This window comes from Arachis hypogaea, chromosome 16 (genome assembly GCF_003086295.3).
Source record: "Arachis hypogaea cultivar Tifrunner chromosome 16, arahy.Tifrunner.gnm2.J5K5, whole genome shotgun sequence".
Lineage (NCBI taxonomy): Eukaryota > Viridiplantae > Streptophyta > Magnoliopsida > Fabales > Fabaceae > Arachis > Arachis hypogaea.
Window position 1 is genome coordinate 12765611 of NC_092051.1, and position 19337 is coordinate 12784947.

At 30.6% G+C, this 19337-nt stretch overlaps 2 protein-coding genes across 2 annotated transcripts; one reads left to right on the forward strand and one right to left on the reverse strand.

The window, feature by feature from the left end:
* Nucleotides 1-3231: 3231 nt before the first annotated feature.
* Nucleotides 3232-6781, reverse strand: LOC112758257 (transcription factor MYB12). The gene is made up of 3 exons (XM_025806877.3): nucleotides 6443-6781; nucleotides 6236-6365; nucleotides 3232-4148 (listed from the first exon to the last, which is right to left on the reverse strand). The coding sequence occupies exons 1-3, from the start codon at nucleotides 6573-6575 to the stop codon at nucleotides 3389-3391; spliced, it is 1023 nt and encodes a 340-aa protein (XP_025662662.1). The 5' UTR covers nucleotides 6576-6781; the 3' UTR covers nucleotides 3232-3388.
* Nucleotides 6782-15520: 8739 nt separating this feature from the next.
* On the forward strand, nucleotides 15521-19229 carry LOC112758030 (dnaJ protein ERDJ3B). The gene is made up of 10 exons (XM_025806589.3): nucleotides 15521-15936; nucleotides 16028-16176; nucleotides 16269-16401; nucleotides 16694-16805; nucleotides 17355-17471; nucleotides 17742-17828; nucleotides 18214-18273; nucleotides 18367-18444; nucleotides 18648-18719; nucleotides 18806-19229. The coding sequence occupies exons 1-10, from the start codon at nucleotides 15863-15865 to the stop codon at nucleotides 18962-18964; spliced, it is 1041 nt and encodes a 346-aa protein (XP_025662374.1). The 5' UTR covers nucleotides 15521-15862; the 3' UTR covers nucleotides 18965-19229.
* The last annotated feature ends 108 nt before the right edge of the window (nucleotides 19230-19337 follow it).

Consider the following 19337-nt stretch of genomic DNA (forward strand, 5'->3'; position numbering starts at 1 on the left):
TGCATGAGTATGTGAAAAAATGAAGAATGGGTAGTTAGGTTAGCTTTGAATTTGTATAGGTTGCTATATAGGTTAGGTGGGAAGTTTAAGCTTATCAAAGATTCAAATCTCAAGTCCACTAGACCATATGCATCCTACCTTGACCCTAGCCCCATTACAACCATGAAAAAGACCACATGATAGATGTATGCATGCATGAAATAATTGTTGATTGTTAGATGAAAAACAAATCTTGGAAAGCATGATTAGGGGAGAATTGAGTGGATCGACCATATACACCTGAGCGAACAGAGCGTATACACATCCGGTGAGGGTTCGATTGCTCAATTACATGTTTCCACCATGATCATCACTTCTCTAGCAAGTTTGTAAAATCTTTAATGACTCAATTCAATTGTGATTTGGCTTGGTTGTTAATACCATTAGCCCTTGTGCTTATATATGCTTTCCTGAGAATTGATTTATTTTGACCAAGCAATTGCATTCATTTAGATAATTGCATATAGATAGATTGCATTTAGTTAGTTTACATTTTAATAAATGATGATATCCTTTGTCTATCTCTTGGGTTAAGCATGAGGACATGCTTGGTTTAAGTGTGGGGAGATTTGATGCACCGCTATTTGGTGGTGCATCCTATGCTGAATTTAGGGGATTTTATCACCCTTTTTCCCACATTTATCCACTAGAATAGCATGGTTTTATATATTCTCACTAATTTGCGCTTAAGAGTGAAAACATGCTTTTTAGGTCCTTAATTGGTTAATTTTAATTCACCTTTGATTCCACTAGATGCCTTGATGTGTGTGTTAGTGATTTCATGTTGAAAAGGCTGGGAATGGATCAAAGGAATGGAGAGAAAAGCATGCAAAGTGGAGAAATCATGAAAAATCAATGATTGGGAGAAATTCACTGTCACGCGTACGCGTCGACGATCGCACGTGACCTTTTTAAGTGAAAACATGCCCAGCGATTTTGGAGGGTTTTCAGGCCCAATTCTGAGTGAAATTTTGGCGGAAAAAGTTTAAAAGAACCAAGGATTGAAGAAAAACTCATCTTTTGACATCTTTCACACACTTTGAGTTTCTAGTGATAGTTAGAGGTAGTTTCTAGAGAGAGAAGCTCTCTCTTGTCTCTAGAATTAGGATTAGGTTAGATTAGGATTTCTTAGATCTAGGTTAATTTCATGCTTTGATTTACTTTTTCTTTATCAATTCTTGTTCCTCTACCTTTCCTCTCTCTAGTTTTGTATTTCATTCTTGTAATTCTCTACTTTTATATTGATGTACTTTTGTTTCTTCTATTTCTCTTTAATGCAATTCATGTTCTAGATTCCTTTTATTGTTGATTTGAATTGTTGATGTTTAATTCCTTGCAATTAGTAGTTGTAGATTTATAATTCTTGCAATTTTATCTTGCTTCCCTTTTATACCTTCCAAGTGTTTGATAAAATGCTTGGAAGGATTATAGAGTAGATTTTTCTATTCTTAACTTTGGTTGAGTAATTGGAGACTCTTGAGTTATCAAACTCTCTTATTGATTGATAATTGAAAGTTGCAAGTTGATTTGAATTACACTAACTCTAGTCTTTCCTTAGGAGTTGACTAAGACTTGAGGATTCATATTGATTTATCCACTTGACTTACCTTCATAGTTAGAGGTTGACTAAGTGGGAGCAATGGACAATTGATGTCACAATTGAGTAAGATAATGAGAATTGGACTTCTAATTCTCATACCTTACCAAGAGTTTTTACCATTTGAGTTTCTTTTACTTTCTTGCCATTTATCTTTCATGTCTCTTATCAAAACCCCAAAGATATACAACTCATAACCAATAGCAAGAACACTTCCCTGCAATTCCTTTGAGAGACGACCCGAGGTTTGAATACTTCGGTTATTATTTTTAGAGGTTTGTTACTTGTGACAACCAAATTTTTGTATGAGAGGATTCTTTGTTGGTTTGGAAACTATACCAGCAACGAGATTTCATTTGTGGAATTCTTTACCATAAAAAATCCATTCATCAGGCTATTGTCTAACTGTCGGTGGTCCTGCGACATTGTGGGTGCCAAACACATGTGCGCTCCTCCCATCCTACGCACCTCCCTAGTGAAATAGAACAATAGTGGTAAATAGGTTCAACAAGCATAACAATGACAACTGAGAATATAGAACACAATGAATCATTAACTTACCAGTATCCGAGATTCTGTCGGAGAGCAACACAGAGACTCCAAGGGCAGCCTATTGCATGTTGTCGGCAACGCACATGGTACTTTAATCAATTCGACTCCACCACTCGGTATTCAGCATTTCTATTAATGCTGTAATTCTTCACACCCTGCATTTCTGCATCTCTGCTTTTGAATCTGTGGCAAACCCTAAACTCCACACTACCGTCCAAGTTGTAATCCTCCTCACCCGTGTTGGAAAATGGGTTCTTTTCTTGCATCACGTCCAGATCCAACATACCGTAGTGACTGAGTACAGATGACAAAGTCGGAATTGGGTGCGGGAGAGACAGAAGATACCTACGTGATGCCTCAACCAAAGTCTCTGGTACAAACTCTTCCTCATCATCATCCTTGGAGGAACTACTCTCGTTGCTATCTGCAACATACTCCTCGTCGGAGTCCTCCCCATTTACTGGCCGGGTATGCAACAGAATGGAATTCTCACACTCAAATGTCACCCCATTATCACTATTTCTCATACCGCAATTCGGATACACACTTATAACCAAGTATCCACTACTACTAGATATTTTAGCTTATTTTCGGAAGGAATAAGTAGAAAAGAAGTAGTAAAATGTTTGTGAAGAATACAAAGAGTTGTACATCCTTTTATAGCTGCAAGAAATTTGTTTTAACGTATCTCATTTACAGTGTAAACATTATAATTACTCTCTTATCTTGTTTACAGTGTAAACAATATAAAATAACACGTATCTCGTTTATATTATAAATGATATATACGCTTTATTTCTTGTGAGATATATACGTGTTATCTTATTTCGTTTACACTTGTTACAAGTGTAAACGAACTAAGAGATGCGATACATGTCAGTAAAAATGCTCCAAATGATATATTTAGGTAATTAAAATATTTATTTTATTTATTTAAAAAAATCCGTATACTTGTCTTTCTTTTTTTTTTTCATATAGCTAATGTATAGCAGCTAATCAATATGAATAAAAATGCTGAAAGCACAAGAGAAGAGTACGTGAGATGATAAAGAAAGCTGTGTCTAATTAGTAATTAGATTCTACCCTAAACAGAAAATGGTACCATGGGTAGCTTATAGTTTTTGGTTTCCCAAATCCAACATGACGAGAACTTAGCATATAATAATTCACATAAAAAACAGAGAAGAAGATAATATATAATCAGGAGAGAAACCAATCAACCATCATGGCATTATTTTGTTTGTTGTGATCATCATCATCATCATGTTGTCCTCCAAGCTTGTCCAAGTGATGATCTTCCCACAGCCAATTGAACAAGGCTTCAGTACTGTGCTCCCAGGAGGACTCATCGGTGCTATTATTATTCAACTCCAACACGCTCTCCCAATAGCTATCATCTAACTCTAACCCAGAAGCCATGGAATTATTGGAAGAGCAGTTAGAATGCGATGCCTCCCCTGTTGTTGTAGTAGTAGTAGTAGTGGTCTCAGCGTTGACCGATTTGTTGGGACACGTGTCATCATTTGGGACCCCAGCAGTAGTAACGGTGGAAAGGCCACATGGTTGATGATCATCATCCAGCTGCTGCATGCAACTTGACTCCATTATGTCATTAAAACTCAACACCCCACCATCATCAATGCTCCCCTCCTCACACTCCATCATTTTTTCACTTACTTCTCCTCTTCCCTCCTCCTCTGATGAAGGCTTCTGGGTTTGGATTGGGGGCGAATAGGTGCTTTTGTTCTTCTTCATGGCCCACCTGCTGGTCTTGCCGCTACCTTTACGCTTCGGAGGTGTATCCAAGATCTTGGGAATGGCAGTGGCGGTGGCGCAAGTGGTGGTGTCTTTGTCGTTTGGGGCTGGCAAGCTGTAAACTTTCCTGCTCAAGTGAGAGTTCCAGTAGTTCTTGATCTCGTTGTCTGTTCTGCCTGGCAAGTGACTTGCTATCAGTGACCACCTGCTTTTCCAACAACAACATCTTCGTCGTCATTTTCGATCTTCTCTACTTTTCTCTCTTTCTTTATCTTTTACTTTACATTAAGATTAACATAAATGAAAAATAAAAGGTGAAAGCTTCACACTTTACACCCGCATGTGAAAAAAAGCCCATTACTAGTTAGGACAGGAAAAAATGATTTGAACTTTACGTGGCCATGGGTGAAAACACCATAACGAGGAAAAGGAATATACTTAAATATCCATGGTAGACTTTTCTATCACTATAGATAAATAAATGAATACTTTATCTGGGCCCCGGTCCTTCAAATATTCGTTAATTTCTTTCGTTCCGTGAGAAATAAAAAAAAAAAAAAAAAAAAAAAAAAAGAAAGTAAGTGAAGTGGTAAACTCACTCGTCAAAAATAAAAAGGTGGCTACTCCAATGAAGATTTTATGATTGTCATCATATGAAGATATTTCATTTTGACCATTAGATGATAGATTGTAGGGTTTGATTTTATTTAAAGTAAAAGTGTTATCTTTATTTAAAGTGTTGCTAAACAAATAAGTTACACTTTTTAAACAAAGATCATCATAAAAAGATGTTTTTGGCATCTTCATAGGAGTAGTTGCCAAATAAAAATATCAAAAGTTTAAATTTTATCTTATATATGTAATAATTAATTAATCAATAATAAATTTTAAATAAAATTCAAATTTATTATAAATTAATTCTTAACTTGTTGAATTAAAAAATACCATAAATAACAAAAAAAACTAGTAATCACTCAACAAAAAAGAAAAGTATTAATCAAAAATTCAAAATAACATTCTCGGAATATTTCGGTATATTGTAAATAAATAAATCTAATGCTTGGCAGATGCAAACAGTGCCAAGTGGACACAAGTGTGAAAAACTATATTGAATATGATTTTGTTTACTGACTTATAACCATCTTGATGGGTACAATAATACAATTGTTGATCCTGAATTTTAATTTTTTCTTTTGTCTAACACAAAGATCAAAATTCAGCATTTATTTAAAGAATGATAAATCTCTTTTGCTCAACTACATTCTCAGCTTATTACATCTATTAAAAACTTTAAATTTTTTAACTTTTCAATCAATTTTGTTTACATTAGATATTTGATTGAGAACGTTTATATACATCATTTTTAGTATTAAAGTAATTAACAAAAGGTAAAAGATAAAAAGATTCTTTTGCATTATAAAATAAAACATACATTTAATAATATAGTAAAAAATTATACAAACATAATTTCTCTGGTATACAAAAAATAAATAGCACAAATGCGTATATATATTTGAAAAATAATAAGTGACTAATATTTTTTTCTTAGTCAAATCTTCATTTTCTTTCTACTAAAAATACTGTATATCATATTTTCATTATTTCATAAATATTTTTCTTCATGAAATATAAAAATAAAAGTAAGCACCTTTTATTACACTTGAAAAAATTTATAAGATGAACCTGCTATATATATAATAAATGAGACTAGAAAAAAATTTACTGCACAAATTTTTAATACTCAAAATGTCCTCCTAATATATTCATAAAAAAATAAAATGTGATTATTAAAATTTAAATTAGAATTTTTTAATAAAACAAAAAATAAAATATTTACCATTTTACTACACATATTTATAGTAATCATTATTATTGCACACATAAAAGCCGTACTAGCACTTGAGATATTATGTCCCAACACGAGGTGCACGCAGTCCTCTCGATCTCTGTCTGAATAGTTTAATTAAAAAAAAAATTATAAAGTTGTTATTTGACAAGAGAACAATGATGTGTCCATTCTCGGTGCTTTTCCGCAGATGAATATCTATCTACTGAGTTTCTTTTTTTTTCTTTAATTATTTCTTTCTTCTTTTGAAATTATTATAAGTAAATAAATGGTTGAAAAATCAGAAATGGATGCTGAAGAGGAGATGGAGGCCTGAGATTACAAGAACCAAATTGCAGTGTGTTCGTCCATGTGTATAGCTTCAAGTTTTGTTCTTTCTTCTAATGGACATACATTATGACATTGAGAGTTGAGACACATATAGAGTAGTAGTAAATAGTACTAACCTGTTGCCAAAAGAAGCATGCAACTTAGTGATGATGGTTTCCTCTTCAACAGAGATGTTTCCTCTTTTGAGATCAGCTCTCAAATAGTTGATCCATCTCAATCTGCAACTCTTGCCACATCTTAGTAACCCTTCATGAAGAAGAAGAAGAATAAGAGGGTGATGAAGAAACAAATGAAAAGAATAATAGAGATGAAAGCATGCATACCAGCATTCTTAGGCAAAGCCCTCCAAGAACCTTCTCCGTTGGCTTGAATGTAGTTGGTCAAGATTTGATCCTCCTCTTTTGTCCAGCGGCCTTTCTTGAGTCCCACCTTGTCACAACAGGGAGCTCTTCCCATCTTTCTATGCCTCCTGCAACTACAATAATAATATAATGAAATTGGAATTATACCAATTGAGGACAGGAAGGATGGCTAAGTGGGAAACAAGTAACAACAAATAGTGTGGTGGCTAAGGTTAAGAGCGTGAAAAATGTGAAAATGTTGGGTTTGTCAGGTAGCTAACTTAGAAAGGTAAAGGTTACGACTTTCAAGTGTGATAGCTTATATAAAAAAAATAAAATGAGTTATATGTGTGGGAATGGTGGGGTATGCGTATTGAAGACAAAGGAGGAATAATTTGCGGTATAGAGTGTGCGTGAGTTGGATATGGGTGAGAGAGTGACACGTCGATTCCCTATGGAGGGTGTAGAGTCGTGGCTCTTCCACCGTCGATCCTCGTGACGGGGCTTTCCGGTTTCCACGTTGTATTCCTCACGCCCAGCATCTCTCTTCATTTCTTTTTATTTCATTTCAAAATTTAATGCTCAATAACTACTGGATAGCTACTCGCCTGCTCTAAATAAAATTTTAGTCAGTTATATGGACACTAAAATTCATTATTAAAATTAATTATCAGTATAAATTAAAATATATATTAAAAATAAATTAAATTATACATGTATTTATATATTAATAATTAATTATAGTGATTAATTTTAATGTGCGAATAGTTTTTTTTGAATAAAATTACTCTTAAATTAAGATAATAAACATATATTTTATAAAAATTATAAAATTAATAATAATTAATTTTTTATTTTATTATTTTATCAATTTATAATCCAAATTCATGTGGCAAAACACTTTGGCTAATAATAGAAAACAGAAAAGAATAACTCATTCTGTTATCCATGGAACTCACTTAAGCTAACTTAAATTCTAATTTATTTACTCTTATAAGATGTTCTGTACATTATAATTTAATTGTAATCGACGTATAACTTGGCTATTAATTTTCAAAAATAAACTATTATAATTAATTAATCCTTTATGACTTTGAATCTAATCTTAATTTAATATGAAATTACATCAAATACTTATTTCAACGTCAAAATACCTTTTGTAAATAATTTAATATGAAAGACTAAATTACTTAATATAATATATGTCATTATTATTATTATTATATAAAAATATTTCATCTGAGTATAGCTATCAACCAGAAAACAAGAAAATAAGGAATTTACGGGTGGAACCGACGAAAATACAGCGACCATGTCGTAATAATAATGAAAAGAATCTAATTGTCGGATGTATATGTTGTACGCATCTACATGAGGTAGATAGATTGACCCTAACTGAATAATCCTTCCTGAGGCCGTAATTTATTTCACAACCATTGAAATGTGTTAAAGGACTTTTTTTTCAACTACTATTAAATCACAATCACTGTAGAGAAGAGAGAACCTAAAATTAGAAGAGAATTCTGAGACCTACGACTCTCCAATTAAAGACATTGATCTTTGCCAAAGAATTCTAGGCTCTCATAGCAAGTGACAGAGGATAATAGCCGCAAGAAATAAATGTGTAGGAAATATGTTCCCAGCATGCTTGTTTAGTTAATTGTTAGATTAGGACTTAACAAACTCAATGCAATCGTATAGTACTTAATTAAATTAATTTTACTCGCATCTATCTAAATTTGTTTAAAGAAAAAAAAAAAGGGAATAAATTATAGGTGGAGAATGTACCAAGAGGCATAAATATTTCGTCGCTACGTGTTTTGTCGTCTAAACCCAAGACGTAAAACTTCCCGTCACACCAGAGAAAAGAAAGTGTGTTGTATTAATGTAGAACCATTTTTTTTTTAATTATTTAGCTGATATGTTTATAATTAGTAGTTCTTGAGGGTTTTAACTTTATATTTTCAGCTCGATCTTCAGCAACGACGATAACGTGTATGTAGGAGTTAATTATTGATTTCTGACTAATACATAAGATTTTATTTTTGACTTATTTGAGGGAGGATCTCATTGGCGTACATCTAATAGGAATTGAACCTACGAATTCGCCAATTATGAGTTAGGTGCTTTAACCATTCAGCCATGGATGCTTAGTGGGGATCTTCGTACATGGTGAATAACCAAATTCCAATTGAAGTGAAATCTTTCAGATAAATTAATGTAATTTAGGAGGATTTGATAAAAGGACATCAATTCAAATCCTGAATTTTCGAATTGAGAGAAATATTGAGAGAGATCAAGAATTCTCGCTATTTTTTAGATTCATGGACCCAATTTAATTTAAAGATTAATTTTTATAAAAAATTAATTTGTAAAATATTTTATATTATTAAATAATAAATTAATTTTTTTATAAAATTATAAATCAGGTATATAACAATGATACATACTATAGTGATTAATATTATCTTTGATTTATGTTTTATTTTCAGTTTCTTTGTTAGAGATTTAATTTTCAATATTTTTTAGTGGTTAATATTTTTTTTGTGGTGTTTTCTTTTATGAGTGTTTTGGTTTTGGACTTTTGGTAGATCTGGAGAAAGAAAAAAAAAAAAAAAAGTAGATCTAGAAAAAGAAAATTAAAAAAAAAATTGTCCATTAAAATATCTACTGATTAGGAAGATGTTTAGATTTATTGTGAAAAAAGATAAAATATTTCACTGTGTTGTAGCACATTTATATAAATTTAAAAATTATAGAAATTTAAATTTGTCTTTACTTTTATCTTTTAAAATTTTTTGTAATAGAATACTTTACCTTTTTTCAGTTTATAGTTTAGTATAGAGTAGAGTATTTTTTTTTTTAAATGATAAAACTAATGTTGTTTTTGTTATTATTTCTATGAATGAAAGTTTGTTCATGTATAATAAAAAAAACAATGATGGCATGATGCATACTACAGTGGAAAAAAAATAATTAAAAAAAACATTTTACTTAGTAAATGGTTAAATATTTATCTAAAACAATAATATATCATTTTATTTTTATTAATTTGTAAAATAAATTTATGCACTCTTTTTTATTATCGTCGCAAAAAAATTTATTGATGATAGAATTAGACTGAAGTATTAATTTAGTCCTTATTCATTTTTTAGAATGACAATACGATCTTTTAAAATAAAAAAGAGCTATTTGGATCTTTATCTTCTATTTTCGTGATACAATGTGGTTTTTATGGGTGTTTTTCTGTCAACTTTAAATGAAAAATGCTGACATATCAGGTTTAGAAATGAATAAGAGGCTAATTGTCTCTAAATTTAAATTGGTTAAGGGTTTATTTATCCTTATTCAAATTGGGTATATATGTTATGTTTTATTTCATTTAGTATTAGTAGTCTACTCATAGTATATTTGAATGCAAAGATATCAAATAGAGTTATTAATTTAGTTTAAAGAGATAAAAAATTAATTTTGTTATTACTTAAAAAAATTTTACTATATATCAAATAATGTGTTCATTATTAGTTTTTACTTTATTGTAAAAATTATCTAGATTATAAAACTAATAGTATATATATTATAATAGAGTTATTATTAATGTATTAATCATATTTTAACGTTTATTATTTATATATCTAAAAATTATATTTGATAATTATTTATTTAGTTTCATAATAAATGATATTTTAAATTTAAATAATTTATTAATTAATTTGTATTTATTATACCATATATACAATAATTTATTAAAAAAATATTAATATAATAAATAAAAAAATTTTAAAAAAGATATTGTATGTTTGAAAATAAGAATAAATAAATCTTTAACTAATTTGAATTTAAAAATAATTAGATCATGTTCATTTTTTAACTTAATATGTTAACGTTTTTCGTTCAAAATTAACAGAAAAATATCCAAAAAAAATTGTATTGTGTGACGAAAGTAGAGCAGAAATCGAAGTAGATTTTTTTTGAGTAAAAGGTCAAATTAGTCCCTAAAGATTACTCGTTTTTTAAAGGGTAAAGTACTAAATTGGTCCCCTATGTTTAGACGTAATTCTGTTTTGGTCCTTAAGGTTTAAAATGTCCTATTTGAATCCAAAAAAGTTTCATTTAGCATCAATTTAGTCCTATAGTGGGGTTAAAGTTAAATAATTAATGGAATGTCTTACATAACAACCGTAGAAGACAAAATCGATAATCTGGAGAACAAGTACCAGCTCCAAAGGCACAAAATTAACCGTTGATGCATCAATACATTTATTTATCATTTTCTTTAGTTCTAGAAAATATTTTATTTATATTGTAAGAAAAATAATAAATAAACGTATTAATGCATCAACGGTTGATTTTATGCCTCTAGAACTTGTACTTGTTCTCCAGATTATCGATTTTATTCTTGTACTGTTGTTATGTAGGATATTCTGTTAATTATTTAACTTTGACCTCGCTGTGGGACTAAATTGATGCTAAATGAAACTTTTCGGGATTCAAATAGGACACTTTAAACCTTAAGGACTAAAACAGAATTACGCCCAAACATAAGGGATTAATTTAGTACTTTACCCTTTTTTTAAATTAGTTCTCAAAAGATTTTTTTTAATCAAATTCGTCCTTTAAAATTTTTAATTAGTCATGTTAATCCTTTCATTAATATTTTTATTGATGGTGTCAAAATTTGTTAATATGGCACGTTAAATGACACCCCAACACACCCTATGAATCTTAATTGACTATTAACATAATAAGTTTATGAAATTAGATCGTATTAAAACCTAATTGAAGTAAAAACTTGAGTCATTGGAATCCCTCAATTTGAGGTTGATTTAATTTAATTTCGTAAACTAATTATATTAATAGTCAATTAGGACTACTAGGTGTGTATTTTTATGTTACTTAATGTACAACATCAACAAAATTTGACGCCGTTAGCAATGGAAGTGACGGAAAGACTAACATGACTAATTTAAAATCTTTAAAGGACGAATTTGATTAAAAAAAATCTTTCAGAGACTAATTTAAAAAATGGGTAAACTTTTAGGTAGTGTTTGTTTTAAAGTACCGAGATAGAGATTGAAAGACTGAGATTCAGTATCATGTTTGTTGGTTCAGAGACTGGTACTAAAATTTCTATCTCTGTCTCCAAAATTTCAGTACTTCCAAAAAGTAGAGACACAGGAGACTAAAATTTTTAAAGATTGAAACTGAAACTTTAATAACATTTTATACCTAAAATACCCTCATTTTAATTAATTAATTCCAATTTTACCCTTTATGCAAATTAAATTAGAGTTTCATTCTTGTTTTAATTTCTATCTCCCATTTTACGCCAAACAGAATAGGGTAAAGTATACTTTTTGTCCTTGAAGTTTGGCAAAAGTTTCAAAAATACCCCTAAATTTTATTTTGTTTCAATTTTGTCCCAGAAGTTTTTGATTTGCATCATACATACCATAGACGGCTAAATTTTCAAAAAATTTAAGACCAATCTAACAACAATTCATGAAAATTATGCTTGATTTGTTTATATTGAAGGTTGTTCTTATAAAATTGTTGTTGAATTAGTCTTAAATTTTTTAAAAATTAGCCGTCAGGGGTATATTTGATGCAAATCGAAAATTTTTAGGACAAAATTAAAACAAAATAAAACTTAAAGGTATTTTTGAAATTTTTGTCAAACTTCAGGGACAAAAAATATACTTTATCTAACAGAATATTGAGATTTATTTTAATCTCTATCTCTTAGTCTCTGTCACTCAGTCTCAATCTTTCCGTCTCTATCTCTCTATCAAACACTATTTTAAAGACTAATTTAACTATTTACTCTCATTTTTATCTTTAGAAATCAGATTATTATTCTAAAAAAAATGGATAAGTACTTTATCCCATAAGAATTGACCGACCTTGTGAGCAACCGAGCGTGCTATCTACTTGCGTTGAAATGTAAAAAAATAAAAACTACACGTTCCATACAAATAATGCCAAGAAAAAAAAAAAGAATGGGGAGGGGGGTCCAAATGAGGAAAAGAAAAAGCTGCATATATATAAGTACACCTACAGATACTGATGAGTCATGAGATTAAAATTATGGTCCTTTTTTTTCCCTTTTATTCTTTAATTATATGGAAACAGAATTACAGATTTATTAAATCGTAATTTAATGAACTGTTTTCCAATTAAGTCTATCTGACCTAACTGAAATTCTAAAGCAGGGTCTTTTTAAGAGTAATGATTAAAATTTTTAATTTATTATTTTAATAGTTAAATAAATAGATATTTAAATAAATAATATTTGTAAAGAATAACAAAATATATAAATCTAAAACCCTAATTATTTAGAAATTAAGAGGATGAATTAAAATATCCAATTATTTTTCTTTCAGGAGATATTTTTTTGGGTAGGCAAAAAACTATTGACATAATTATAAATTCTAAAAAAACATTGAGTTAATTAATTTAATGATACTTAATTGAGTTAATTCCATTGTAATACATATTAGTAGACTAACAGAAAAGAAGACATCCGTGTTTTAATTTTTTTTTATTTATCAGAAAAAGAAGGCATCCGTATCAGCGCGAAGCACATGGTGGGCTTGCTGGTACAAGATCTATGGGCCACATACCTTTTTCATATGACATCCATGAATTGTGGCCCATCCATGTACGAATATTTTACCCAAGTGAATTTTCTCCACTTATCTTTCTATTAATATAGCCAATGTGATATTTCATTATATTTTTTTCTGTAATAAAAATATATGGAAAAATATTATATAATAGAAATTATAAAACTAACTTTAACAATATCAGTTAAAATTTTGAAAGAATCTATTTTTCTATTTTACAACCCAACAAAATACTACTCCAACCTATTAACTTGACTTTGTTAACTCATAATAATAACGAGTATGTTTAATTATTTGGTTGTTTTTATAATTTTATTAAATTTTTAATTAGATCTTTATAAATTTTTTATTAGATTCTTACCTTGTTTTTAATTTTGTAATTAAGTATTTAAAATATTTCTCTCAAAATATATGTGATAAAAAATTTAATTAGATTATGAATACCTTTAACTTTTAAAAAAATATTCAATTAATTTTAATATTTTTTTACACTAAAAATGACTTAATTATAAAATTATAAACAGTATAAAAATTTTATTAAAAAAATATAAAAATCTAATTATAAATTTAGTAAAATTTATAGACATGTAATAATAATAATAATAATAACAATAATAATAATAATAAATACCTGTTCTGATGATATCATTCTATCGATATCATGAGACATATTTGTTCTTTGTTGATCAATTTGTCTAAAGTTGATACTTTAATAGAACCAAACTATTGTTTGTGTGGATGCCCTGTCCGGTTAGTACTAATTTGAATTGATTAGACCAATTTTTTTTTGTTAATTTTTGTATACGTAGATATTAAGTGTGTGTTTAGATTGTGGTTTAACTGGAGTTTGAATAAAAGTGATTTTATAGAATTGATTTTGGGTAGAATTAAGTTTGTGTCAACATGATTTATGTTAGGCAACTCTTTATCAAAATTGATTTTGATAAAATAAATATTGTTTGGATAATATTAGTAAAATAACTTTTAGATAGATAATTACTTAAAAGAATATGATATTAAATTATAATATTATTTTTTTATACATGTTTAATTTTTTTTATACTTTTTTCTTATATATTTTTTATATAGTAAATTTTTAATATTCTTAGTACTCTTTTTTAGTACGTTATAATTTTTAACTATTATTATTATTATTTATGGTTAACTTTTTTGTTTAATTTATTTTACCTAATGAGATCAATAAATTTTATTATAAAAAGATAATAATAAATATAATATACAAAAATTATAACTATAAAAATATATAATGTCAAGTAAAAAATTAATAAAAATATAAATAATAAATAATAAAAAAAGAGTTCATATAGAGAGAAATAATAAGAATTTTATAAATAATGCAATAACATGTATAAAGAATAAAGTTGGTAAAAAAAAAGATGTTGAAGGTAGTGATTAAAAGTGCAACGGAGAAATTAAAAATTATTGCTTCTTGTAAACATGATTTTATAAACAAAATCACTTCTGTATTTATAGAGAAGAAAATTAACCAAACAAAAAATTAAAATTTTCAAAAAATTCTAACATGTTTTTCCCTTTAAACGTGTTACCAAACACACCCTAAGTGTTCTAATTCATATAGTATTTCTCCAAGTAATTGCAGTCAGGACTTTTGATAGTGCACGACTACAACTCAAAAGAGTGATTAATTATAAATAGAGATATCATGAAGGTCTAGCATAGTCAAAGATCTAGTACGGGGATGTTTCTAGTATTTCACTTACTTGATTTCCATGTTTTGATTGCAACAATATAATACCTAAGATTCCTAACCCTGATCACAGGATCAGAGTCAGATTTACAGCTAATAGGTTTGCCATTAAGGCTTCTCTAGTCATATACAATTATACATACAGAGTCACTCAGATATGAGAACAGATGCTTGGCATCATCTCTAGCTAGAAGAGAAGGTGAACATTGGTCTTAGTCTCTTACAACACTTGAGATCATGATTTTCATTTTGACATTTGTTTGTTGAAGTTTATGACTCAAAGTCCTTCTACCGGTCAACTCTATTTAAGAGCTGAATGCGTATGAAATCTGTTAAACTTTGGTTGAACTATAACTGAAGTGAGTTCTAGTAAAATTAGATAAAGTGTTATGATTTTTTTAATTAATTATTTTAATCAAGATACGCTTCCCAAATTACCAAAACAGAGTAGTTCACAACTAACATTCTATTGAATTACCTCCCATTACATCACCAAAAAAAAAAAAAAAACTGAGAGAAGATGAAATGAATAATTTCATCCAAGTGAATGTGTAAATGATGTTAAATTTATTATCGTTATGAATGAATATAAGAATAAAAATATTTTAATATGAAAGAAAAGAAAAGGGCAAAATGGTACTTTGGTGTTTTCCTTTGAAAAAAGGAGGTGGGACTTCAAGTAGGGTAGTGAGAGAGAAGAACGTCGCGAAAATCCAACGTGTAGAGCGAGGATTGGTTGGAACAAGTAAGAAACGATTATGATTGGCCAGTTTCGAAAATGAACACGTTGCAAAGCGTGGGCATGACTCCACCGGTCAAGTCTTGGCGGAATCGCTTTCAGGTTTCAGCTTCCACCACTGTAAAGAAGAAGAAGAAGAAGAAGCAGCCAACAAATTCTCACTTCTCAGTAACCAAAACCCTTCGTTTGAGCTCTCATTCCAAATCACAATCCCTAGCTTTGGTTTCAGCTTGCGCTTCCGATCCGAGTGAGCATATCAGAGCCCTAAATTGGTGTTGCCGAGGGATCAAACTCTCTCGCAATTCTTCATGGCGCATCGAAGAACGAAGCTCCTTTTCATTCTTCTATGCGCTCTCTGCTATTCTCTCAATGCTATCGCCGGGTATTGTTACTTCCTTCCTTTTGTTTTTTAACTTGTTTTCTCTGCTGAAGATGATGAGTTACCAACAAGATAGCATTGGTTTGTGTTGCAGAAAGAGCTACTACGATATACTTCAAGTTTCCAAGGGTGCTTCGGAGGAGCAGATAAAGAGGGCGTATAGGAAGCTTGCATTGAAGTACCACCCTGATAAGAACCAGGGCAATGAAGAAGCTAATAAGAAGTTTGCTGAAATTAGCAATGGTATTCACATTCATATCTACCTTTGTTTGTTGTTAATGATATGGCATATTACTATTTACCTGTGTTGAGTTGGCTTTTGTTGATGTTATCAGCATATGAAGTGTTGTCGGATAGTGAGAAGAGAAACATTTATGACAGATATGGTGAGGAGGGTTTGAAGCAGCATGCTGCCAATGGTGGCAGAGGTGGTGGAATGGGAATGAACATCCAAGACATTTTTAGCTCGTAAGTCCACCCGTTACTTCAACCTTTGAGCCATTCTATTGTTGAAATGATTGTATGACTTGGTGTATAACCAATTTAGTACAAGGACTAAAGCATGTTCTATGAAGTCATAGTAATGCATTCTGAACACAACATTTATACTTAGATCATAGGCTTCCTAATGCCTGATTTGGAAATCTCATTTTAATCATTAGTTGTGGCCGTTGATTCAAAATGGTGCTATATCTTAGGTGTGTGCTTATGGTTTAACATGTGGAAGATTTATGGATGACACTGAGAATATTTATTTCAGTTTCTTTGGTGGTGGTTCGATGGAGGAGGAAGAGAAGATTGTTAAAGGTGATGATGTGATTGTTGAATTGGATGCAAGCCTTGAAGATTTATACATGGGAGGTTCCTTGAAGGTCAGGTTACAGTGCTTTTGTCATGCAATTTGTGAACTTAAGCAATCTTTCATACCAAGGATATTGATCCAAATGAATTCAATTTCATTGTCAAACTGGTCTTTATATGATTATTGGTGACAGAAAATTACACCTTTACTTAACCACATCTGCCAATTAAAATTCAGGAATAAATTTAATAGCAACTGAGAAGAACTGCTCTAGGGACTGCAAAGCAGAACTTATGTGTATATAATGCTGAAGCTTGGCTTTGGGCATCTAATACACAGATTCCATATACCTATGAGGCTATAACTTTGGCTTTTGCTGGATGTTATTTTGTATTTCTCTTTTTGTGCTATCTCAGATACTGTGATTATAAACTCATTGCTTGGGGAAACATCTTAGCCACTAGACAGGTGTAGTTGTAGATCATTACCGTAATCACCAATTTATAAACAATTTTGTCCTTAACTGATTTAATCATCGTTTTTTTTACTTCAAGTGTAGAATTTATGAGGCCCCTGATGATTCATTAGCAGTTTGTGACCATTGTATTCAAACTATCAGGTTTGGAGAGAGAAAAATGTGTTAAAGCCAGCACCAGGAAAAAGGCGCTGCAACTGTAGAAATGAGGTTTATCACAAGCAAATTGGGCCTGGGATGTTTCAGCAGATGACGGAGCAGGTAAAAGCACCTATGAGATTGTTGATGCAGTTTTTTGTTTTTTTTTCCTCCCCTCTTAGCTCTTATCCTTTTGGATGATGCATAATTTATATTTGTATTTCATAAAATCATATTTCTTGCATCATGAAATTTATATGCATGACTGTGAAATGTTTACTTAGTTTCATGCCTGGAATGTTTTATTTTTTTGGAGGGTGGAGGTGTTCTGTTGGTTTATATTATTCCTGGGTTTTCATATTTAAAGTTCTATTTCTGAATTTGCCTGTACAGGTCTGTGAGCAGTGTCCTAATGTCAAATATGTAAGGGAGGGCTATTTTATCACCGTTGATATAGAGAAAGGCATGCAAGATGGGCAGGTAAAGTGCTAAATTTATATAGTATTTAAACAATCATGGATAATGTGATGTATGTCTTATTACCCGCTTCCATATAATCTCTACTTAATCTTGTGTACATCTACATTCTAAACACAATAAGGCTCTGTTTCAAAATTCCGAATTGTAGTTCTGTGGAGTTGGTTCAAATTCAACACTATAGCCTGCATAGAATTTCATAATTCTTTGTTTCATTTTGCTTAAACTGACAATAACTTCTAGTCATTACTAATTACTTTCGTTGTATGAAACTCTGGTGAAAATGAATTGTTGTCTAGTAGTGTCTGCCAAGCATTGATACCAAAAATACCCGTTTTAAGTGTTATGCTGCAAGTGATGTATATGAATCATGATTATCCTTTCACAGGAGGTACTATTCTATGAGGATGGTGAGCCTATCATAGACGGAGAATCTGGAGATTTAAGGGTTAGTAACTTGGTCTTTTTGTGTAAATTAGCAATTGTGTGCTGTATTATTATTTGTGGAGTGTTCTGACAACTTCAGTGGTATTCTGAGCAGTTCCGTATCCGAACTGCACCCCATGATGTCTTCAGAAGGGAAGGCAATGATTTGCACACCACTGTCACTATAACCCTGGTAAGTATCACTCTTGTGGATGCAATATTATTCAATTATTAATAGTTGCGTTTTTGGGCCTTTAGGTAGTAATTATTAATCTATTATGGGTGAGTTGAATCTAGACATTGTTTATTTCACAAACAATTCACTTCTGAATTCTGACATTGACGTCATCGAATTTCTGGGGGCTGTAAAGTTTATTAAATCTAAATGTTCTTCAGGTTCAAGCCCTTGTTGGATTTGAGAAGACCATCAAACATCTAGATGAGCATCTGGTGGACATAAGCACAAAGGTGCTTCAAATATACTCTTTCCGTCAATTGTTGTTTCTTTATATATAAAGGCAAACACATCTAACAGCGTTCTTTTGATTCCTCAGGCAATTACAAAGCCAAAGCAAGTGAAGAAGTTCAAAGGGGAGGGTATGCCATTGCATATGAGCACGAAGAAAGGAGATCTTTACGTCACTTTTGAGGTTTTATTCCCCACATCACTAACGGAGGAACAAAAAAAACAGATACAAGCAATTCTTGGTTAGAATACGTGTAAGATACGTTTTTTCACCCATTATGACCTTCAATGTACCATGATTTGGTCGTAGTAGTTCATAAGCATTCTTATGGCATTCCTGCCCTTCCTCCTTTTTTGTTAGTTCACGTAAAATAGATTCCCCTTCTTTTCTTTCTCTTCTTTCATGATGATGGTCATTCTGTAACCCTTGCCTTCCTCTGGATACTAATGTCTAATCATTGTGGTACTTTCTTTTTGTCAAGATACGAGGAAAATATAACATTAGCTTAAAAGCAGCATACATTCGCCATGCGTGGTTAATACATTCCATTGAGATTTGATAAAGTTTTGAAAACGTGATTTGGTCAAGAACTCCACGTGTATATTTTTTTTTCTTTTTC